A 25,790-nucleotide genomic window follows, 5' to 3' on the forward strand; every position below is an offset into this window, starting at 1 on the left:
GATCACCTGGCCTATGGGACTAATTACAAAGGTTCTTCCTAGCAAGGATGGCAAGGTCCGAAAGGTGGAGCTGAAGATCTTCAGGAAGGGTGAGCTTAAAACTTTTGCAAGGCCGATTAACGAACTCATTCTAATATTACCCATCGAGAACGTTCCTGAAGGATGAAAAAGGACTGAACTCGAACTTCACAGTTTTACCCGCTATGGGTCAGCCAACCCACTATGTCATGTTTATTGCATTTCACATGTTCTTTGTTACAGGTTGTATTATATTTTATGGACATTCGTCATAGTGAAATCTCCTTACGTAAATTTCAGACGGGGAGTGTGCTGTTCTCCTTATAGTTATTTGTACATTACATTATTAATCTTTATTTCTACATGTTTGTTTTCATGCATTTCTTTCACTGCTGCCATCTGCTGGCCAGAATTTGCATGCCACACGTCCCTGTTCTTGTTAGTAAAGTTTTTTCTAAATTGGAGGCGTGGACTCTTGCTGGGCAGGTCTCTTCACTGGGAGCAGCCATTTTCAGCATCTCCTCATGGCTGTGTGACTAGACACTCCACATTTTTGGGCTAGAGAAGGCATCAGTTTTTGACCACGCAGAAGTCAGCAGAAGTCAGCAGTAGTTAGCAGCAGCTCAGCAGCAGCTCTGCAGCCACAGCAGCTAGCCTCAGGACATATTCTAACAAGTCAGCATTGATACCACAACTACAGAACAGTATTGTATCACCGTTTGTTGTCTTATCTGGATTGAATAAACCCACGCTGATTTCATCTTCATGTCTGAGTCTGGATCCATCTAACCTGAACATCTGCCGGTCCTGTCTGCCCCACTGCTTGGATACGAAGGTAAGAAGTCACACAGCTATTATCAGTTATACCTTCATTCGCCTTCATGTGGGAACAGAACAGAATGAGAGGGATAAGAACTGTTGGCGCTATATAAATCCTGTATAATAATAATAAGAAGAAGAAGAAGAAGGAGGAGAATAATGAGCCACAGTCAAGTAGATGAGAATACTGAGCATGAGGGGGAGAAGAGCGATGGCGCAACAATAGAGGATAAGATAATACTGAGGATGAGGAGAGATGAGAGAGAGAAGTGGCCACCACAATGGAGAAGACAATGCTAAGGACGAAAGAAAGGAAAGAGAAGGAGCCACAGTGGAGGAACACACAATATTCAAGATGAGAAAGAAAAGATCGAGAAGTAGCAACATCGAAAGAGAAGGTAACACTGAGCATGAGAAGTAGAAGAGAGATGGAGAAACAATTGAGGATAATATAATACTGAGGATGAGTGGGAAGAGAGAGAAGTGGCCACCACAATGGAGAAGACAATGCTAAGGACGAAAGGAAGGAAAGAGAAGGAGCCACAGTGGAGGAACACACAATATTCAAGATGAGAGAGAAAAAGTCGAGAAGGAGCAACATCGGAAGAGAAGGTAACACTGAGCATGAGCGGGAGAAGAGAGATGGAGCAACAATTGAGGGTAAGATAATACTGAGGATGAGAGGGAAGAGAGAGAAGTGGCCACCACAATGGAGAAGACAATGCTAAGGACGAAAGGAAGGAAAGAGAAGGAGCCACAGTGGAGGAACACGCAATATTCAAGATGAGAAAGAAAAGATCGAGAAGTAGCAACTGTAACGGATTATGGACTATTCTGCCTGGACATTGATAATAACTGCAGGACTTGTTACAGTTGGATTTACCACATTGTATTCTGAGCACAAAGGGTTAACTGGACAAGTATCTTTTCATTGCTGGAATGCTAATGTTCCCTTCGCATAGATAATGAACTCTTTTGTGGAGGTAAACAGCCCCCCTGTGATGTGTATGCTGATGGAATTATGTGTGAGTGATAATTGTTTTAAAGGTTAATTGCATTCTATTGTCTGATCAAGTTAAGGAGCCAAAATGGCTAGCAGCTGATTGGCTCAAGGGAAGGTCATTCTTTCAAAGTGTGTGTATTGAAGTCCCCCCTGGGGGGGGGGAGTGTCATTTGTTTCTGTACAGTTGTAAGCAGATATAAGCAGGTGAAATATGCCAAATAAAGTCAGTCTGCTTGACCCTTCAAACGTAGCACGTCTCGTTTCTTGGAAGGGCGTTTGATGGGATATACCGGCGGTACCTGCATATCGCAGCTTGCCAGGGAAAAGGACGTCTCCAACGGCCGATACCCCTCACTACCAGTGGGTAGCCGTTACATTGGTTGGCAGTAGTGGGATGGTCCTTTTATCCAAAGAGCAAGTTCTGAATGGAGTCGCAGTACGCCAGGCTGAAAAGATCCACACTGAAAGATCTATTGGAGATTCGTGGTAGGAGCGCCAGCAACAGACCACGGAGGGAGCTGATAGCTGAACTGCTGGAGCTGGACGAAATGGATGGATCCATGGAAGGAACGGAGCCCCTTGCACCGGTCAGCAAAGAAGATGTAATTACTGGGATTGTACAGCGGAGATTATCCTTGTATCCAGAAACGTCCGTGGAACTAATCAACCAGCTGTTCCGGGAAGCAAGGGAGGAGATACAAACGAAGAGGGGACAAGAACTGGAACTGGTAAGAGTGAGACAGCCCATTACACCTGCAGTTCCTACCCCCCCACCTGCTGCTACAGGAAAGAAAATACCGTTCACTGCATTTAAAGCTTTTGTAGAAAGTGAGGAGGAAATCGATGGATATTTGGCGGACTTTGAGAGACAGTGCTCACTACACCAGGTACCACCAGACCAATGGGTCACTATTTTGTCGGGGAAATTGTCGGGCAAAGCCAACGAAGCCTTTCGGGCTCTCGCTCCAGAGGATATTTTACAATATCAGCAAGTTAAAAAGGCGCTGCTAACCCGATATGCCGTAACGCCAGAAGCCTACCGCCGGCGCTTCCGAGAGTCCAAGAAGATGGCTGTGGACTCCCACATGGAATGGGCCAACCAGTTACAAAGGGTGGCATCCCTTTGGGTCCAAGGGTGCAAGGCCAACACCGGGGAGGAAGTATTGCAGCTGTTCCTAATGGAACATTTCTTCCAAGACCTGGCCGCAGACATACAAGACTGGGTACGAGATCGCCGGCCCGCTAACTTAAACGAGGTGGCTCGGCTAGCAGATGAGTACGCAGAGATAAGGAAAGGAGGCCAGGGTACAACGCGGCTGGCTCAGAAGGTAGAACCGCGTACTCCAACCGTCACCCCACGCCCAGAGTTTCGGGCTCCAGTCCCACCACGTCCTCAGGGGCCTAGCAACTACCCCCGGGATTCGCCTAGGGTGACGTGCCATCACTGCAGCGACGCAGGACATATTGCTCGTTATTGCCCTTTGAGAGCTACAAATAACAACTGGAGACGCACAACACCCAACACAGAGGTCACTCCATCACGTCCCTCTGCGGCCCACTGCCTGGAGACCGAGGGGGGCCCTGAGGAATGTCTGGGAATTTGGTATGAGGCAGACCCAATACAAGCGGCCTCTCCGGATAACCGTCAGCATCACCGTCAGGAGGTACGAGTGAATGGACAAGTAGCACAAGGCTTAAGAGATTCCGGGACTACTATCACTCTGATTCAAAAACATCTGGTAAAGCCAGAGAACGTGTCCACTCGCACAGTTGCCGTCCGGGTCGCAGGGGGTGCGGTATTTCGCGTACCCACCACCCGGGTGCACTTAGACTGGGGAGCCGGGTCAGGAAAGACCACAGTTGGTATCATGGACAACCTACCTGCCGAGGTGGTGCTGGGCAACGACATTGGCCCTCTGACTTCGGCTTATTTACCTACACCTGCTGCTGCTTGTCCCGGGACCACCCGCGTTGCTGGAATCAACCCGCTTGCTGCTGAGAACCGGGTAAGACTACCTTCCCCGACATGTACTGTAGATCCAGCACAATATCACAGTCTAAAATGGGAATGTGACAAGTTGGCCAGTGAGAAATCAGAGATGCAACGACACTATGTCATGTATTATGAGATGTCCCGTGGCTTGAACATTGAAATGCACAAACAGGCGGAAATTGTCAAAAGATTAAATGGGATTTGCATCCAGGTGGTGCCGTATCTGTCCCAAGAGCATCAGCAACAGGTTTTGGGAGCCATTGAGAGAGCAAAGCAAGTGACTGTTCCAGAACTGAATTCTATTATTCACCGTCACCATCAGCTACCGACCTGGTAAGCCAATGGGAAGGCCGACGGACTGTCCAGGCAAACGGAACTTTTACCCTAACAGCAGACCGGACATCCCCAAGTTGATCCGAAAAGGATCAATCCGGGTCTGCCGGAGTGTTCCACAAAAGGGGGGCAGTGTAACGGATTATAGACTATTCTGCCTGGACATTGATAATAACTGCAGGACTTGTTACAGTTGGATTTACCACATTGTATTCTGAGCACAAAGGGTTAACTGGACAAGTATCTTTTCATTGCTGGAATGCTAATGTTCCCTTCGCATAGATAATGAACTCTTTTGTGGAGGTAAACAGCCCCCCTGTGAGGTGTATGCTGATGGGATTATGTGTGAGTGATAATTGTTTTAAAGGTTAATTGCATTCTATTGTCTGATCAAGTTAAGGAGCCAAAATGGCTAGCAGCTGATTGGCTCAAGGGAAGGTCATTCTTTCAAAGTGTGTGTATTGAAGTCCCCCCTGGGGGGGGAGTGTCATTTGTTTCTGTACAGTTGTAAGCAGATATAAGCAGGTGAAATATGCCAAATAAAGTCAGTCTGCTTGACCCTTCAAACGTAGCACGTCTCGTTTCTTGGAAGGGCGTTTGATGGGATATACCGGCGGTACCTGCATATCGCAGCTTGCCAGGGAAAAGGACGTCTCCAACGGCCGATACCCCTCACTACCAGTGGGTAACCGTTACAGCAACATCGAAAGAGAAGGTAACACTGAGCATGAGAAGGAGAAGAGAGATGGAGCAACAATAGAGGATAAGATAATACTGAGGATGAGAGGGAAGAGAGAGAAGTGACCACCACAATGGAGAAGACAATGCTAAGGACGAAAGGAAGGAAAGAGAAGGAGCCACAGTGGAGGAACACACAATATTCAAGATGAGAGAGAACAGATCGAGAAGAAGCAACATCGGAAGAGAAGGTAACACTGAGCATGAGAAGGAGAAGAGAGATGGAGCAACAATTGAGGATAATATAATACTGAGGATGAGAGGGAAGAGAGAGAAGTGGCCACCACAATGGAGAAGACAATGCTAAGGACAAAAGAAAGGAAAGAGAAGGAGCCACAGTGGAGGAACACACAATATTCAAGATGAGAGAGAAAAAGTTGAGAAGGAGCAACATCGAAAGAGAAGGTAACACTGAGCATGAGCGGGAGAAGAGAGATGGAGCAACAATTGAGGATAATAGTGAGAATGAGAGGGAAGAGAGGGATAATACTGGAGAGGACAATACTGAGGGTGCGACAAAGGAGAGAAGACAAAACTGATAAGAGGAAGGGATCAAGAAGGCACCACAGTGGGCAACAAGACAATTCTGATGCTAACAGAGAAGAAAGAGGAGGAGCCATAGTGGAGGGGAGGTCAATATATAAGATAAGAGAGAGAGGATTGAAAATAAGCCACAGTGAAGAAGAGGACAATACTGTGGATGAGATGGAGGTCAGAGAGATATAGCCACGGGGGGGTGGGGGGTTGGCAAGATGATACTAAGGATGAAAAGAAAAATAAATATGGAGCCACTCTGGAAGACAGGACAATACTAAGCATGAGAGGGATAAGAGGGAGGAGACAGAAGAGGCCAAAAGCGGAGAAGAGGACAATTCAGAAGATGAAAGGGAAGACAGAGAAGGAGTTACAGTGAAGGAGAGGATAACACAGGGAATAAGGCCCCGTACACACGTCCGAGAAACTCGACAAGCAAAACACATCGTTTTGCTCGTTGAGTTCCTTGTGAAGCCGCCGAGGATCTCGGCGAGCCAAGTTTCCTCATTGACTAACGAGGAAATAGAGAACATGTTCTCTATTTGGCCTCGTTGGTTTCCTCGGCCGAAAGTGTACACATGACCGGGTTTCTCGGCAGAATACGGCTCCGATTGAGTTTCTAGCTGAATTCTGCCGAGAAACTCGGTCGTGTGTACGGGGCCTTAGAGAATCGAGAGAGAAAGGACAATTCTGAACATGAGGAAGAAAACAGAGAAGAAGCCACTGCAGAGGAGAGGACAATACTGAGGATGAGAGGGATGGGAAAGAAAAGGGCCACAGTGGAGGAGAGGACAATACTGAGGATGAGAGGGATGGGAGAGAAAAGGGAAGCATTGGAGGAGAGGACAATACCAAAGATGATAGGGAGGTGAGAGAAGGGACTACAGTAGAGGATAGAACAATACCAAGGATTAGAATTAAGAAAGAGAAGGAGCCACAGTGGAAAACAGGATGACACTGAGGATGAGAAAAAGGAGAGAGAAAGAACCACAGTGGAGTAAAGGACAATTCAGGGGATGAAAGAGAAGGAGTCACAGTGAAGGAGAGGATAACACTGGGCATAGGAGAATGGAGAGAGAAAGAACCACAGTGGAGGAGAGGACAATTCTGAACATGAGGGACAAAACAGAGAAGAAGCCACTGCGGAGGAGAGGACAATACTGAGAATGAGAGTGTGAAGAAATAAGAGGCCACTGCAGAGGAGAGGACAATACTGAGAATGAGAGTGTGAAGAAAGAAGAGGCCACTGCAGAGGAGAGGACAATACTGAGAATGAGAGTGTGAAGAAAGAAGAGGCCACTGCAGAGGAGAGGACAATACTGAGGATGAGAGGGATGGGAAAGAAAAGGGCCACAGTGGAGGAGAGGACAATACTGAGGATGAGAAGGATGGGAGAGAAAAGGGAAGCATTGGAGGAAAGAACAATACTGAGAATGAGAGGGTGAAGAAAGAAGAGGCAAACGTGGGGAAGAGGACAATACTAATAATGAGCGAGATGAGCGAGAAAGACACAAAGTGAAGGAGAGGACACTATTGAGGAAACAGAGGGAGGAGACAAAAAGAGCCAGAGCAAAGGAGAGGACAAATAGTAAGGATGAAAAGGAGAAGAAATATGGAACCATAACGGAAGAGAGGATAATACTAAGGATGAGAGGGACAAACGGGAGGAGAAAAAAGAGCCACAGTTGAGAAGAGGAAAATACGAAAGATGAGATAGAGGAAAGAGAAGAGGCCACCGTGGAGAAGGAACAGCACAGACGATAAGAGAAAGAAAGGAGAAAGAACCACAGTGGAGGAGAGAAAAAATCTGAGCCTTAAAGAGAAGAGAGAGAAGAGGCCACAAAGAAGGAGAGCACAATAGTGAGGATGAGAAAGAGGAGAGAGAAGGAGCCACAGTGGAAAACAGGACAAGAGAATGGAGAGAGAAGAACCAAAGTAGAGGGAACCAAGTAGAGGAGAGGACAATACTGAGGATGAGAGAGATGGGAGAGAAAGGGGTAGCAGTGGAGGAGAGGACAATACTGAGGATGAGAGGGATGGGAGAGAAAGGGGAAGCAGTAGAGGAGAGGACAATACTGAGTATGAGAGGGATGGGAGAGAAAGGGGAAGCAGTAGAGGAGAGGACAATACTGGGTATGAGAGGGATGGAAGAGAAAGGGGAAGCAGTAAAGGGGAGGACAATACTGAGGATGAGAGAGATGGGACAGAAAGGGGAAGCAGTGGAGGAGAGGACAATACTGAGGATGAGAGGGATGGGAGAGAAAGGGAAAGCAGTAGAGGAGAGGACAATACTGAGGATGAGAGGGATGGGAGAGAAAGGGGAAGCAGTAGAGGAGAGGACAATACTGGGTATGAGAGGGATGGGAGAGAAAGGGGAAGCAGTGGAGGAGAGGACAATACTGAGGATGAGAGGGATGGGAGAGAAAGGGGAAGCAGTGGAGGAGAGGACAATACTGAGGATGAGACGGATGGGAGAGAAAGGGGAAGCAGTAGAGGAGAGGACAATACTGAGGATGAGAGGGATGGAAGAGAAAGGGGAAGCAGCAGAGGAGAGGACAATACTGAGGATGAGAGAGATGGAAAAGAAAGGGGAAGCAGTAGAGGAGAGGACAATACTGAGGATGAGAGAGATGGGAGAGAAAGGGAAAGCAGCAGAGGAGAGGACAATGCTGAGGATGAGACAGATGGGAGAGAAAGGGGAAGCAGTAGAGGAGAGGACAATACTGAGGATGAGAGGGATGGGAGAGAAAGGGGAAGCAGCAGAGGAGAGGACAATACTGAGGATGAGAGGGGTGGAAGAGAAAGGGGAAGCAGTGGAGGAGAGGACAATACTGGGTATGAGAGGGATAGGAGAGAAAGGGGAAGCAGTAGAGGAGAGGACAATACTGAGTATGCGAGGGATGGAGGAGAAAGGGGAAGCAGTAGAGGAGAGGACAATACTGAGGATAAGAGAGAAGACAGAAATGGGACCACAGTGAAATAGAGGACAATACCGAGGACGTGAGAAGCCTAAAAGAAACTGCGCTGACTCAGATTGAAGCATAGCTATCATTTTTTTTCCGGGAAGCATTAGCCGTTCTAATAGCATTGCTTTCCTGAATTTGCTTTTTTGCTCAGTGCTGGTGGTATCAGAGATGTAACAATGTCTTGTTTGTTTGTATTTGCTTTTCTGTTTGAACAGTTTTGGTGCAGATGTTATCCAAAAATCTTGTGCAACCAAACTTTCAAGCTGCACGATCGTTTGATTTTTCTGTTTCCAATACACACTTAAAATATGCGTTGTGATAAAAGGAGAATGCATTAAAGGCTCTCATTAATCAAACAGTAGAAGGGAAAAACCAGTCCGCCTTCTCCAGAATAGCCCTTTGATCTTGGGGGGCCGTGTACCAACTATAGCCCCCCCAACAGGAGGAGGATGACCTACTGAGAGGCGAAACTCGAGGACAACACGTGCGAGAGATGCAATCTAAAATATCTTGCGTTTTAATTTCTAGCAGGAAATGATAATGTCTGTAGTGTTTATAGATAAATCGTTTCTTCTCTCGGCCCTCCCAAGCAGTTATTACAAAGTAGACATGATCACCTACAAGGTCTATAGAGAAAGGTCTACAGTCTGATCTCCCCGACACACACACACACATATATAGAATACGTTCACCCCCATGCATTGAAGCTGGCTTTAATTTACTCGGCGTGTATTTGCACTTCTCCTCTTTGGCAGGAATTCTGCGGAAGTAAAATAAACAGCTTGTTGCTCTAATTATGGATTTTGCTTCCTTTATTGAAATAGTTGGAGCTGGCTGATCCCCAGAGGCCGCGACTTCTGACAGCTGCTTGAAATTCCCCCATCTTTGTTCCTTCTGACAGACTGGCAGCAAAAGAAACCGACTTTTATAATCCGCCTTCAACAAGCCCACCCCGCGCTCTTTTTCCAGCCTATATGACCTGATTTACTAAATGTGCCCTGAGCTTTATTAAATCTAAGACCTGTTTTATAGAGACTGTCCCTCGGAGCAATTTTATTAACCTTGCCCAGAGCTCTCTCCAAAATGGGGCCTGTTTTACGAAGACTGCCCTGAGCTCTCTTGAGTTTTAGGTTTGTTTTATTAACCCTGCCCTGAGCTCTCTTCAAACTAAGACCCAGGGGTGGACTGGCCATCGGGACTACCGGGAGATTCCCGGTGGGCCGATGGCTCGGTGGGCCGGTCGGAGGTCCGCGACGATCTACCCCGTCAATCGCCGACAGCTGCCACCTGGCGGGTAGATCGAGATTTAGCGAGCATGCAGAGTAGCGCAGGAAGCGTGTGTAATATGTTCTCTCTCCTGTCACGGCACTTACGCTGCTCCCCGGCGGCCCCTCCTCTCTTCTCGTCCATCCCCATTTGCTTGTGACATCATCTGGGATGGACGAGAAGAGAGGAGGGGCCATCGGGGAGCCAAGTGAGTGCCGTGACAGGAGAGAGAACATATTACACACGCTTCCTGCGCTACTGTGCATGCTGGCTGGTAAACGATGTGCACCATAATGTGCCCTAATGTGCTATGTTCTCTGATGTGCTATGTGCCCCGTGTCCTGATGTGCCCTGTGCCCCGTATCCTGATGTGCCATCATGTGCCCTGATGTGCTATGTGCCCTGATGTGCCCCGTGCCCTGATGTGCCCCGTATCCTGATGTGCCCTGTGCCCTGATGTGCTATGTTCTCTGATGTGCCCCGTGTCCTGATGTGCCCTGTGCCCCGTATCCTGATGTGCCATGTGCCCTGATGTGCTTTGTGCCCTGATGTGCCCCGTGCCCTGATGTGCCCCGTGCCCTGTACCCTGATGTGCTGTGCCCTGTACCCTGATGTGCTGTACCCTGATGTGGTGAGCTCTGTACCGTGCCCTGATGTGCACTGTACCCTGATGTGTTGTGCCCTTGGCCGGCCTGGATGAAGTCCAGGGCCACATTTTCGTCCCAGTCCAGCCCTGCTAAGACCTGTTTTATTAAGCCTACTCTGAAATCTCTCCAGTATAAGACCTGTTTTGCTAAGCCTGCTCCGAGCTCTCTCCAGACAAGAACCTGTTTTACTAAGCCTCTCGAAATGTTATCTCCAAACTCAGATGAGTTTTACTAAGTCTGACCCAAGCTCTCCTATCTATCTGTTTTATTAAGCATGCCCAAGCGCTCTCCAAACTAGAACCTGTTTCACCAAGCCTGCCCTAAGTTATCTCCAAACTAAGTTGAGTTTTACTAAGCCTGTCCCAAGCTCTCTCCAAGGTAAGACCAGTATCACTACGCTTGCCCTGAGCTCTCTTCAACTAAGACCTGTTTTACTATGCCTGTTCAGAACTCTCTTCAAGCTAAGACTTAATTTACTAATTCTGCCCCGAGTTCTCTCCAAACTAAGATGTGTTTTATGAAGTCTGCCCCAAACTCTCTCCAACTAAGACCTATATTACTCAACCTGTCCAAACTCTCTCTAAACTAGAACCCACTTTACTAAGCCAGCCCCAAGTTATCTCCAAGCTAAGAGGACTTTTACTACTCCTGCCCTGAGTTCTCTCCAAACTAAGACCAGTTTTGCCAAGACTGACCTGGACTCTTTCCAAACTAAGGTGAGTTTTACTAAGTCTGCCCCAAGCTCTCTCCAACTAAGACCTGTTTTCCTAAGGCCCCGTACACACGGCCGAGGAACTCGACGTGCCAAACACATCGAGTTCCTCGGCCAGTTCAGCCCTGAAGCCGCCGAGGAGCTCGGCGGGCCGAGAGCTCCCATAGAACAACGAGGAAATAGAGAACATGTTCTCTATTTCCTCGTCGAGCTCCTCGTCGGCTTCCTCGGCGAAATTGTACACACGGCCGGGTTTCTCGGCAGAATTCAGCCAGAAACTCGGTCGGAAGCTGAATTCTGCCGAGGAAACTGGTCGTGTGTACGGGGCTTAAGCCTCTTGAAATGTTATCTTCAAACTAGGATGAGTTTTGCTAAGTCTGCCCCAAGCTCTCTCCAACTAAGACCTGTATTACTCAACCTGCCCAAACTCTCTCTAAGCTAGAACCCACTTTACTAAGTCAGCCCCAAGTTATCTCCAAGCTAAGAGGACTTTTACTACTCCTGCCCTGAGTTCTCTCCAAACTAAGACCTGTTTTGCTAAGACTGGCCTGGACTCTTTCCAAATTAAGATGAGTTTTACTAAGTCTGCCCAAGCTCTCTCCAACTAAGACCTCTTTGCTAAGCCTGCCCAAACTCTCTCCAAACTAGATTTTTTTTTTCTAAGCCTGCCCTAAGTTATCTCCAAACTAAGTCAAGTTTTACCACGTTAGGACCAGTTTCACTATGCTTGCCCTGAGCTCTTTTCAACTAAGACCTGTTTTACTATGCCTGTTCAGAACTCTCTCCAAACTAAGACCTGTATTACTCAACCTGCCCAAACTCTCTCTAAACTAGAACCCACTTTACTAAGCAAGCCCCAAGTTATCTCCCAGCTAAGAGGATGTTTACTAATCCTGCCCTGAGCTCTCTCCAAACTAAGACCAGTTTTGCTAAGACTGACCTGGGGTCTCTCCAAAGTACGTTGAGTTTTACTAAGTCTGCCCCAAATTCTCTCCAACTATAACCTATGCCCTAAGTTAAAACAAAACGTTTTACTAAGCCTGTCCTCACCTCTCACCAAACTAAGACCAGTTTCACTATGCCTGCTCTGATCTCTCTTCTCTTTCCAAACTAAGACTTGACTCCATAATCCTGCCCTGAGCTCTCTGCAAACTAAGAACAATTTTAGCAGGCTTGCCCTGAGCTCTCTCCTACTGAGACCTGTTTTACTACATCTGCCCCAAGCACTCTCCTCATCTCCAAGCTAAGGTGACGTTTCCTAATCCGGTGTTTCATCAGATTAGGCAACCCGTCAGAATTTGTAAAGGAAGTGACGTTCCGTCGCCACCATCTTGCTACACCCGGATTCCTCCACAGAAAGGATAGAGTGAGAAGGCGGCAAGCGGACATCTTGTTACACCCACCGGAGTCATGCATTTCACACTTATTCCTAACAGTAAACAGAGCTTATATGGTGAAATACAGTATTTCGAAATCCGACGGACTGTTTAGATGTTGAATATTAAAAGATGCGGCAAGCCTACTGATCTCACAGATTTCTAAATACTGTATATCATCAAATTAGCTCAGTTTACTGCTAAAAATAAGTGTGAAATGCATGACTCTGGTGGGTGCCCCCTTCTCCCTGTATCCTTACTGTGGAGGGGTGTAGCAAGATGGCGGCGACGGAACATCACTTCCTTTACAAATTCTGATGGGTTGCCGAATTTAACGAGACACACGCCCTGAGCTCTCTCCAAACTAAGACCAGTTTTACTAAGTCTGTCCTGGGAACTAAGGCCATTCTTTTAGACTAAGCCTTCAAATTAGGACCCGTCATGCTTTGCACATGGTAAGCTTCCAGAAACTAAGACTAGTTGTACAAAGCACACATTGAGCTTGCCTCAAACTAATACCGGTCTTCCCAAAATTGCTCTGAACTATCGCTCTCTCATTAAGCCTACTGCAGACATAACCTAAATTAAGACCAGTTTTCTTAAGCCCATCCTGGGATCACCCAAAGTAATCCCAGATTTATCTAGTAGCAGTAAGTGGATTCAGCTGGACTTGCAATGTCACGTTCAAGACTTTTCACAGCTTATCCAAACCACTTCTTCAGTTCTAATGAGTGTCAGGGAGAAATTTCTATCCACAAGGGTAGCACAGACACCTTAATCCAATCACCATAGACTGTGTCAAGGCAGATGTTGATTGCCCAAGAACAGGATGGAGTGGGTGAAAGTTTGTGGATACACCCTGTTCTAGTTAGATCATCTGAATCCATGGTGCTAGGGAGGCTGATAAATGTGTTAATGATTTAATATAAATGGTTAAAGGTGTCATTTGCTCTCAAATCACCAGGATAGAAATGGTACAATGACATGATATGTACATCTCTGTACATATCAAAATCCGGCTCCTACCTTTTCCGAATGTACAGAGTCAGTGATGACTCTGTACATTCACATAACTGAAACATTGTAAACTGTGTTTACAATGTTTCAGTTTATGAATGAAAAGAAGCCGCTGTCTTCTCTCCATTCATTTTCAGTGCAGCTGAGGCTGCTGAGAAAGGGACTGGGGAATCAGTGTCCCTAGTCCCTTTCCCTGTCTCAGAGGGGAGATGTCAGAGGTCTGTTAAGACCCCTGATATCTCACCAAAGCCCCCCAACAGGGCTGATAAAAATAAAACAATAAAGGAATTGCAATAAATAATAAAAAAATGAATTGTAAAAAAAAAAAAAAAAAAACACACTGACACTGTCCATTTATCCCCACCCCTTAAAAAAAAAAAAAGAAAGCATTGTAAAAAAAAAAAAAAAAAAAAAATTAAACAAATTGTAAAAAAAAAAAAAAATTGTAAAAAAAAAAAAATACTGACACATGTGCCACTGTCACATGAGATTTAAAAAAAGTATCGGTAATCGGTATCGGCGAGTACTTGATAAAAAGTATCAGTACTTGTACTCGGTCCTAAAAAAGTGGTATCGGGACAACCCTAGTAAACGTTATTGGTTCACTTGGAGAATAGGGATTGGGCCGAACACCCCCTGGTTCGTTTCGCATCAGAACACCTCGACCAGGCAAAAAGTTCTAGAGAACATGCAAACTCTATTAAAGTCTATGGTACACAAACATGACAAATCAAAAGTCCTCATTTTAAAGGCTAATATGCAAGTTATTGTCATAAAAAGTGTTTGGGGACCCGGGTCTTACCCCAGGGGACATGTATCCATGAAAGAAAAAACGTTTTTAAAACAATTATTTTTTCAGGAGCAGTGATTTTAATAATGCTTAAAGTGAAACAATAAAAATAAAATATTTATTTAAATATCGTTAAATGTCATTTAAATTAGCTTACAGTTGTAATATATTGCTAGTTCTCGGCAATATAGATGGGAAAAAAAAACTGCGTGGGGTACCCCTCTCCCAAGTCCATACCAGGCCCTTCGGGTGTGGTATGGAGTTTAAAAGGAACTAAAAGGAAATAAAAATAAAAATTGGCATGGGGTCCCCCCAAAAGCCATACCAGACCCTTATCCGGTTATGCAGCCTGAGAGGTCAGGATAGGGGGGGGCAAGCGAGTACCCCCCTCCTGAACCATACCAGGCCACATTTCCTCAACATGAAGGGGACGGGTGCTTTGGGGCAGGGGAAGCTGTGTGCACCCCAAAGAACCCTCACCATGTTGAGGGGAGCCAGCCTGGTATGGTTCAAGAGGGGGGGTGCTCGCTCGTCCCCTCCCTTTCCTGGCCTGCCAGGCTGCATATTAAGATAAGGGTCTGGTATGGATTTTGTGGGGGACCCCACGCCATTTGTTTTTCAATTTTGGCATGGAGTTCCCTTAAAATCACTGCCAGAACAAAAGGGCCTGGTATGGGATTTGGAGGGACCCCACACTGTTTTTTACATTTTTTTTACATTTTGGCCAATCGTGGCTCTCACAGCACATTGTGCTGTGATTGGCCAAAGAATACAGGTCAGGTGCATGCTTTGGCCAATCAGCAGCTGTCAATGCACTGCGATGTCGCAGTGTATTATGGGGCACTCTCCAGTGGGAAAACTTCCCCGAGCGCCCAATATGTTTGTTTGGTCTACGAACACCCGATGTTCGAGTCAAACTTACATTTGACTCGAACATCGGGACCATCCCTAATGGAGAATATGTCTGTCTCCGCACAGACCTTGGATCGCCATCTAGGTATGGGGTTGCCTCTAGACCCCACTGGTCGTCAGACTGTTGCAGGCTTTGTTATATATGAAATTTTGGTTTAATTGGAAATAAAACCTTGACATAGTGTTCCTTTCAATGTTTGTTGTGGGAAGTGAAGAATTCATTATATGAAAAGGAACTTTATAGTGTCATAGAATGTGATGTAGATGGCCTCTTTCAACATCATAGAACATGACTTAGATGACCTCTTTGATCAACATAGTGTGTGACGTAGTTGGCCTCTTCCAACATCATAGAATGTGAGGTAGATGGCCTCTTTTAGCGCCATATAATGTGATGTAGATGGCCTCTTTCAACATTATTGAAGGTGACGTAGTTGGATTCTTTCAGCATCATAGAACATGACTTAGATGACCTCTTTGATCATCATAGTATGTATGATCATAGCATCTCTTTCAACATCATAGAACGTGACGAAGTTGGCCATTTTCAACATCATAGAACGTGATGTAGATGGCCTTTTTCAACATCATAGAATGTGATGTAGATGGCTTCTTTCAAAGTCATAGAATATGATGTAGATGGCCTCTTTTAATGTCATAGAACATGAGTTAGGTGGCTTCTTTGATCATCATAGTACATGACGTAGATGACCTCTTTCAACTTCATAGGCATAAAACGCCTTCAACGCTTCACAGCTGCTCAGGCTACTTCATCAGATATAGTGCAAAGAGACTCCTCTGTGTTCCTTTCAGTAGTCTGAAGAGAAGTGTTGTAGGCATTAAGTGTGGATGACACATGGTGTCGAAGGTCCCACCCCCCACCCATGTTTAGGGATGGTTGTTTTATTTTTATGTACATGGCCTCTTAACATCATAGAATGTAACATAGATGGCTTTTGAAAAACATCACAGAATGTGACAAAGATGGCTTCTTTCAACATCAATGAATGTTAAATAGATGCCCCCAACATATTTGAACATCACGTAGATGGCCTCTTTCAACATCAGAGAACATTGCATAGATGGCCTTTTTGACATCACAGAAAATGACGTAGATGGCCTCTTTCATTATAGAATCTGATGTAGATGGTCTCTTTCAGCATCATAAAATGCGACGTAGATGGCCTCTTCCAACATTTTAGAATGAGATGTAGAAGGCTTCTTTCAAAATCATAGAATATGATGTAGATGACCTCTTTCAACATTACGGAATATGACAAAGATGGTCTTTTTCAACATCATAGAATGTGATGTAGGTGGCTTCCCCCAACATCATGGAATGCAATGTAGATGACTTCTTGCAAAGTCATAGAATATGATGTAGATGGCCCTTTTCAACATCTCAGAACATGATATAAATGGCCTATTTTAACATCATTGAACATGACTTAGTTGGCCTCTCTCATCTTTACAGAATGTTATGTAGATATCCTTCTTCAACATCATAGAATGTGAAGTAGATGGCCTCCTTCAACATCACAGAACATGACATAGATGGCTTCTTTCAACGTCATAGAACGTGACATAGAGTGCCTCTTTCGACATTACAGAATGTGACATAGAAGGTCTCCTTCAACATCATAGAATGTGATGTAGATGGCCTCTTTTAACGTCATAGAATACAACGTAGATGCCTCCTTCAACGTCAAACAATATTACGTAGATGGCCTCTTTCAACGTCTTAGAATGTGATGTAGATGGCCTCTTTTAAAGTCATAGAACGTGACGTAGTTGGCCTGAGTGAGTGAGTGAAAACTTATATAGCGCAACACATGCGAACTGAATCGCCTCTGGGCGCTGTATCCATTCCGTGAGTGAAACCCTTTGACCTCAGAAGAGATGGGTTTTAATCCTTCTCCTGAAGGCCAAGTGGTCCAACTCCAATCTAGTGGTGGTTGCTAGAGCGTTCCACAGTCGAGGTCCCTGGACTGCAAACCTTCGATCTCCTTTGGACTTGTATCTGGCTATGGGTATCTGGACAAGGTTTTGATTGGTGGATCGCAGAATACGATTGGGGTTGTGAGCTTTTATTTTTTCGCATAGATATTGGGGGGCCTTTCCATGAATACACTTATGCATTAGACAGAGTGCTTTGAAAGTGATTCTGTCTTTTACTGGCAACCAATGAAGAGATCTCAGTGAAGGTGAGATTGATTCCCATGTTTTTTTCCCAGTCACAAGTCGAGCGGCCGTATTTTGAACGACTTGCAGACGAGTGATTTGGTATTTGGCGAGACCGAGATAGAGGGCATTTGCATAGTCAAGTCTGGAATTGATAATTGTTCCCACCACGACTGCAACATCTTCTTTCAAGATAAAGGGGGTCAGTCTGCGTAGTAGGCGCAGCAGATGGTGCGATCCGCTGACTAGTGACCCTATTTGTGCATCCATTGTCATGTTGGTGTGAAAAATGACTCAGAGACTTTTGACTTTGGTGCTAAGGGTGATAGTTTTTCCCAGAATGGGCGGGGGGTGTCCATGTTGTCGTGGGATGATTTTTCCGGTTGGCGTGAAACAGGAGAAGTTTTGTTTTCAAACCGTTGAGTTTAAGATAACTCTTTCAATGTCATAGAATATGACGTAGATGCCTGGCCTCTTTTAGCATCATAGAATGTGATGTAGTTGGCCTCTTTCAACGTCATAGAATATGAGGTAGTTGGCCTCTTTCAACATCATAGAACATGATGTAGACGGCCTCTTTTAGCATCATAGAATGTGATGTAGATGGCCTCTTTTAGCATCATAGAATGTGATGTAGATGGCCTCCTTCAAAGTCATAGAACATGATGTAGACGGCCTCTTTTAGCATCATAGAATGTGATGGCCTCTTTTAGCATCGTAGAATGTGATGTAGATGGCCTCCTTTAACGTCATAGAACATGATGTAGACGGCCTCTTTTAGCATCATATAATGTGATGTAGATGGCCTCCTTTAACGTCATAGAATGTGATGTAGACGGCCACTTTTAGCATCATAGAATGTAAAGTAGATGGCCTCTTTTAGCATCATAGAATGTGATGTAGATGGCCTCTTTCAACATCATAGAACGTGATGTAGATGACCTCTTTGATCATCATAGAACGTGACGTAGTTAGCCTATTTCAGCATCAATGAATATGAGGTAGATGCAGGGTTGGACTGGCCATTGGGACTACAGGGAGTTTCCTGGTGGGCCGATGGCTCAGTGGGCCGGCTTAAGTGACAGTGGACCGCCGCCCCCCTCCACTCCTCTGTCTCTCCCTCACCGCAGCGCTCATCTGGGGGGAACAAAGGAGCAGGGGGAGGACCAGAGGAGCAGGGGGGAGGACAGAGGAGCATACGGAAGGGGACAGACAGCTGACTCAACAGCTATGGCCTGGGAGTTTCTCACTTCTGCCTAAACTTGTCCCATAAGGGAGGGGGGGGGGCGCCAAACTGATTCTTTGCCCCGGTTGAAATAATGTCTAGCTTCCCCACTGGTACTGCCTATAAGAGTACCAGTACCAGCCGTTCTACTCTAATAAAGTAGAATGGCTAGTGAAGGGGAAGAGGGGGCTTGGGTGGCCGGGGGGGGGGGGGTGCGGGAGTTGTCCGGCTGCCATTGGAGAGACATGTCAAAGTGGGCCAGTCTGGATGAAGTCCAGGGCCAAATTTTCGTCCCAGTCCAGCCCTGGGTAGATGGCCTTTTTCAATGTCACAGAACATGACTTAGATGGCCTCTTTGATCATCATAGTACGTGACGTAGTTGGCCTCCTTCAACATCATAGAATGTGATCTACTTCCTAGACTGAGATGCTGGCTCGGAGATGGCACAGTCATGTAAATGTCCCACACAGATCAGCCTCTGACCTTGTGAACCGATAACATTTTACAACGTTGCAGTCTCAGGAAAGGAAAGGAGACTGTGGAAACGCTTCCTCCTGACTGCGAAAGACTGATGATATCAGCCTCAGCCTTTTAACCACAGAAGGTGGAGCTTTTCTAAAAACGATTGTTGCTGTATATTTTATGCCAGGAACGTATTAATGAAAAACAGAGACATGGCTTTAACTATACCTGTGCAATAACAATACAATGGCCATGTTGTCACAGCAGAGCCATCGCTGGCTTGCTCTAGAAGTGACCCCCCAGCCAACATGCGCTGTCTGGTGCGGACGCTCTCCCGGTGCCAGCCAGACAATCGCAGGGTCATTGTCGACACCAATCTAATTCTCCCATAACCGTCCGCACAAAGAGCCCACAGGGAGCACTTAGAAGGGATCTGCAGGTCGGCCCGTGATTTACAGGCAGGAGGACAATCAGATTACAGGCAGACAGGCGGTACAGGGAGAGAGAGGACATGCGTGTGCGGGTCCTCCCGGCCCCCTCCGGTCTGGAACGTTTCCTCTCCATCTATCGATCTGATGAAGTATCATCGGATCACCGGCCGGCTCTGGCCTTCTGAATATCAGCACAAGGTGCGGCACCAAATTATCCTGATCATAGAGATGATAGAATTGGAATGCACTAATGGCAGAAATACTTTCCACAGATCAGCATTGCCGATCAATAACAGTAGTCTGTAAATTAATACAAACGATCAGAATTCATCGTTTGGTATCCTTTAGGGTGAAGCTGTATGTTACCCATAAAGGGCAAGGCAACAGGTTCACCTGAAGTAGATGGAAACCCCAACTGGATGGCCTTGCGTTTGGCTAGAGCACTTTCAGTCCCAATGCTGATGATCTCCTACAGCCTCCTTCAACCACTTCCCCCTTACACACAGATCAGCAGTGCCGATCAATAACAGCAGTCTGTAAATTGATACAAACGATCAGAATTCATCGTTTGGTATCCTTTAGGGTGAAGCTGCATGCTACCCATAAAGGGCAAGGCAACAGGTTCACCTAAAGTAGATGGAAACCCCAACTGGATGGCCTTGCGTCGGCTAGAGCACTTTCAGTCCCAATGCTGATGATCTCCTACAGCCTCCTTCAACCACGTCCTCCTTACACACAGATCAGCAGTGCCGATCAATAACAGCAGTCTGTAAATTGATACAAACGATCAGAATTCATCGTTTGGTATCCTTAGGGGTAAAGCTGCAAGTTACCCATAAAGGGCAAGGCAACAGGTTCACCTGAAGTAGATGGAAACCCCAACCGGATGGCCTTGCGTCGGCTAGAGCACTTTCAGTCCCAATGCTGATGATCTCCTACAGCCTCCTTCAACCACTTCCTCCATACATGCACTCACTTTGGCGTTTGTTGAACCGAATTCCAGCAATGGACCAAGCCTGGACTTGAGCCGGGCAACTAGAAGAAGGCACACGTGGTGTGCAACATGGGAACCCTATAGCAGAAGGTGGATGGGGACCAGAGTAAGAGAGATGAGTGGCAGGGGACTAAAGCAGGAGAAACTAGCAGATGTCCAACCTGGTGCGCAGCGTGGGAGTAATATAGCGAGAGGTGAGCGGGGACCATAGAGAGAGGGGGATCAGGAAACCAGAGCATCAGCAGAGTTCGGGGCTACTAATGAGCGAGGGATCAGCAGAGCTAGGGGTTACTACTGAGCAGGGGGATAAGCATAGCTAGGGGTTACTACTGAGCGGGGGATCAGAAGTGTGGTGGGCTACTACAGAGTGGGGGATAAGCAGAGCTGGGGGTTTCTACTAAGTGGGGCATCAGCGGAGATGGGGTTACTACAGAGCAGGAGATAAGCAGAGCTAGGGGTTACTAATGAGTGAGGCATCAGTAGAGCTAGGGGTTACTGCTGAGTGCGGGGGGCAGCAGAGCTGGGGGTTACTACTGAATGGGGGAACAGCAGAGCTGGGGGGGGTACTACTGAGCGGGAGATAAGCAGAGCTGGGGGTTACTAGCGAGTGGGGCTTCAGAAGATCTGGGGGTTACTGCTGAGTGGGGGATCAGCAGAGCTGCGGGTTACTGCTGAGTGGGGGAACAGCAGAGCTGGGGGTTACTACTGAGTGGGCGAACAGCAGAGCTGGGGGTTACTACTGAGTGGGGGAACAGCAGAGCTGGGGGTTACTACTAAGTGGGGCATCAGCAGAACTAGGGGTTATTACTGAGCAGGAGATAAGCAGAGCTGGAGGTTACTACTGAGTGGGGGAACAGCAGAGCTGGGGTTACTACTGAATGGGCTATCAGCAGAGCTGGGGGTTACTAATGAGCGGGGGATAAGCAAAGCTGGGGGTTACTACTGAGTGGGGCTTTAGCAGAGCTGAGGGTTACTACTGAGTGGGGCATCAATAGAGCTGGGGTTACTGCTGAGTGGGGGATCAGAATAGCTGGGGGTTACTACTGAGTGTGGTATCAGCAGAGCTAGGGGTTACTACTGAGTAGGGGGACAGCAGAGCTGGGGTTTACTACGGAATGGGAGATAAGCAGAGCTGGGGGTTACTACTGAGTGGTGGATCAGCAGAGCTGGGGGTTACTGCTGAGTGGTGGATCAGCGGAGCTGGGGGTTACTACTGAATGGGGGAACAGCAGAGCCGGGGGTTACTACTGAGTGGGGGATCAGCGGAGCTGAGGGTTACTATTGAATGAGGGAACAGCAGAGCCGGGGGTTACTACTGAGTGGGGGATCAGCGGAGCTGAGGGTTACTATTGAATGAGGGAACAGCAGAGCCGGGGGTTACTACTGAGCGGGAAATAAGCAGAACCGGGGGTTACTACTGAGCGAGAGATAAGCAGAGCTGGGGGATCAGCAGAACTGGGGGTTACTCTCCTGAAATCCTCTGCACTGCTGGAGGAGTGTCAGGTGGTGGAGCTCCTCATACAACCAGCACTCTCCTCTCCTGGAATCCTCTACAATAGAAGCTTCCATCACATATCGGGGTGTCCCCGGCAGGGAGAAGAAGTGACATGTGTCGGATCACTCAGAACATTCCATATGTAGTAATAAAAATGATTATTACTATCAGTCCAGTGAATCGGAAATAACGTCCGCCAGCCGGCTGTCAGTGCGCGGCGTTCCTCCCGTACAATCCGCGCCGCCGGGAACCATCCGGGCGTGAAGCAGCTTCTATAGACAGAGCACGCCGCGCTTTTTGGAACAACTGACAAAACGGTTTCCTATTCTCTGTGAACTGCGAGGGAAGTTTGAGGTCACCCCAAAAAATGTCCCCCAAGATATGTCCCCCGAGATATGTCCCCCGAGATATGTCCCCCGAGATATGTCCCCCCAAAAATGTCCCCCCCAAGAAATGTCCCCCGAGAAATGCCCACCCGAGATATGTCCCCCGAGATATGTCCCCCGAGATATGTCCCCCGAGATATGCCTCCTGAGATATGTCCCCCGAGATATGTCCCCCGAGATATGCCTCCTGAGATATGTCCCCCGAGATATGCCTCCTGAGATATGTCCCCCGAGATATGCCTCCTGAGATATGTCCCCCGAGAAATTTCCCCCGAGATATGTCCCCCGAGATATGTCCCCCGAGATATGTCCCCCGAGAAATGCCCACCTGAGAAATGTCCCCCGAGAAATGCCCACCTGAGAAATGTCCCCCAAGAAATTTCCCCCGAGATATGTCCCCCGAGAAATGTCCTCCGAGATATGTCCCCCGAGAAATGTCCTCCGAGAAATGTCCCCCGAAAAATGTCCTCCGAGATATGTCCCCCGAGAAATGTCCCCCGAGAAATGTCCCCCGAGAAATGTCCTCCGAGATATGTCCCCCGAGAAATGTCCCCCGAGAAATGTCCCCCGAGAAATGTCCTCCGAGATATGTCCCCCGAGAAATGTCCTCCGAGAAATGTCCCCCAGGAAATGTCCTCCGAGATATGTCCCCCGAGAAATGTCCTCCGAGATATGTCCCCCGAGAAATGTCCTCCGAGATATGTCCCCCGAGAAATGTCCTCCGAGAAATGTCCCCCGAGATATGTCCCCCGAGATATGTCCCCCGAGAAATGTCCCCCAGGAAATGTCCTCCGAGATATGTCCCCCGAGAAATGTCCTCCGAGATATGTCCCCCGAGAAATGTCCTCCGAGAAATGTCCTCCGAGAAATGTCCTCCGAGATATGTCCCCCGAGAAATGTCCCCCAAGAAATGTCCCCCAAGAAACGTCCCCCAGGAAATGTCCCCCGAGATATGTCCCCCGAGATATGTCCCCCGAGAAATGTCCCCCAAGAAATGTCCCCCAAGAAATGTCCCCCAGGAAATGTCCCCCGAGATATGTCCCCCGAGATATGTCCCCCGAGATATGTCCCCCGAGAAATGTCCCCCAAGATATGTCACCCGAGAAATATCTACCTGAGAAATTTCCCCCGAAAAAAGTCCCCCGAGAAATGTCCTCTCCACTCTGCTCTCTCCTATCAGCAGACTGATGATCTCATCGCTCTGTCACTCTGCTCTCTCCTAATATCAGAAAACTGATGAGCTCACCTAAATGGCTCCTTGTGCTGAACCCAGGTCATCGGGGGACATGACAAGTTCATCTCTCTGTCATTCTGCTTCCACCTCCTATCAGCAGACTGTTGAGCTCACCTCTCTGTCACTCTGCTCTCTCCTCCTATAAGCAAGTCCCTTGCTAGTACCTGAGCACTGCAGCACAGCTGACTGGCTGCTTGTGCTGCTCCTCCCTCTACCAGTCTAAGCTCGGCTGTGCAGGAGGCTGTCAAATTTGGGGACTTATATCGCTTGTATTAAAAAAAAAAGGAACAGGGTATAAACAACAATACGCCGGCTTCACACATGTATGCTACATCATGGAAGCGGGCGCCGCCGTGGCATATTTTTGTGGGTGACTGTCTTCGATTGGAAGCCAGGAGTGGATGGGGGGGCGGGTTTCCCAGTCATGTGATTGGGGGGGGGGGGGCGGGTTTCCCAGTCATGTGAATGAGGGGGTTTCCCAGTCATGTGATTGGAGGGGCGGGTTTCCCAGTCATGTGATTGGGGGAGTCGAGTTTCCCAGTCATGTGACTGGGAAGATGGGTTTCCCAGTCATGTGATTGGGGAGGCAGGTTTCCCAGTCATGTGATTGGGGGAGGTGGGTTTCCCAGTCATGTGATTGGGGGAGGTGGGTTTCCCAGTCATGCGATTGGGGGAGGTGGGTTTCCCAGTCATGTGATTGGGGGAGGTGGGTTTCCCAGTCATGCGATTGGGGGAGGCGGTTTCCCAGTCATGTGATTGGGGGAGGCGGGTTTCCCAGTCATGTGATTGGGGGGGCGGGTTTCCCAGTCATGTGATTGGGGAGGTGGGTTTCCCAGTCATGCGATTGGGGGAGGCGGTTTCCCAGTCATGTGATTGGGGGAGGCGGGTTTCCCAGTCATGTGATTGGGGGGGCGGGTTTCCCAGTCATGTGATTGGGGAGGTGGGTTTCCCAGTCATGCGATTGGGGGAGGCGGTTTCCCAGTCATGTGATTGGGGGAGGCGGGTTTCCCAGTCATGTGATTGGGGGGGCGGGTTTCCCAGTCATGTGATTGGGGCGGGATTCCAAGTCATGTGATTGTGGGGGGGAGGGTTTCCTAGTCATGTGATTGTGGGGGGGGGCGGGTTTCCCAGTCATGTGATTGGGGGGGCGGGTTTCCCAGTCATGTGAATGAGGGGGTTTCCCAGTCATGTGATTGGGGAGGTGGGTTTCCCAGTCATGTGATTGGGGGAGTCGAGTTTCCTAGTCATGTGATTGGGGAGGGGGGTTTCCCAGTCATGTGATTGGGGGGCGGGTTTCCCAGTCATGTGATTGGGGGGGGGCGGGTTTCCCAGTCATGTGATTGGGTGGTTTTCTTAGTCATGTGATTGGGGGGGTGGGTTTTCCAGTCATGTGATTGAGGGATGTGGGTTTCCCAGTCATGTGATTGAGGGGGGTGGGTTTCGCAGTCATGTGATTGGGGGGGGGGGGCGGCTTTCCCAGTCATGTGATTGGGGGGGGTCGACTTTCCCAGTCATGTGATTGGGGGGGGCGGCTTTCCCAGTCATGTGATTGCTGTGACATCCACTCCCGGCGTTTCCAACCCCTTAAAGGGCCAGCAGCAGGGGGGTTTAATGATTACAGTACAGCATTCATTTGCGTTTGGCATTCACCATTAAATATGTTACATGTATATTTATATATTAGGATATTTTTTTTTTCATATGGCTAAAGACTTGCGTTTTACCGACATCTAACAAGCAAGCAGATGACATCGCTCGTCCGCGTCCTAGATCGGCGACTTTTTTTTTTTTTTTTTTCCTGGCTGTTCCTGCTTTGTCGGCTAAACAATCGCGTGGCGTCTGGCCGATGACAAAGTCTCCTTCCTCTGCCAGCGCTTCCATTACACTTATTTACGTCTTGCATTGGAGCCGCTTCTACGGAAATGAATGATTTACGGCGCCACAAACGGGACGTCACGCGCGCGCATATATTATTTTGCGCACAGTGAAGGGTTAACAATCCCAGATTTTTTTTTTTGGTGGACCCCCCCCCCTCCCAAACATGCACATGCGATATATATATATATATACAAAGTACGGCTGGACTTACCCTCGGCGTGGCGTTGTGCGTACACCATGACGGCCGCGGCTAGCACCACACAGCAGGCTGATGTCACCGGGTTTGCCATCTGTTGAGAAATAGAGAAAAAAAAAGGTTAGGTTTAGGTCTGTGCCCGGGGGGCGGGGGGGGGGGGAGCAGCTGGACGGCACGGTCGCG

General features: G+C 47.7%; 1 protein-coding gene across 4 annotated transcripts in view; it reads right to left on the minus strand.

Annotated features, from left to right (window-relative positions):
- CNTFR (ciliary neurotrophic factor receptor) overlaps window positions 1-25,790 on the minus strand; it is a 504,096-nt gene that overhangs the window by 283,467 nt on the left and 194,839 nt on the right. For all 4 annotated transcript variants that reach the window (XM_040335631.1, XM_040335628.1, XM_040335629.1 and 1 more), the window contains one exon: window positions 25,623-25,701. In XM_040335631.1, the coding sequence (XP_040191565.1) occupies window positions 25,623-25,701 (79 nt within the window). The remainder of the gene's footprint in view (window positions 1-25,622; window positions 25,702-25,790) is intronic.

Source organism: Rana temporaria, chromosome 1, assembly GCF_905171775.1.
Source record: "Rana temporaria chromosome 1, aRanTem1.1, whole genome shotgun sequence".
Taxonomy (NCBI): Eukaryota; Metazoa; Chordata; class Amphibia; order Anura; family Ranidae; genus Rana; species Rana temporaria.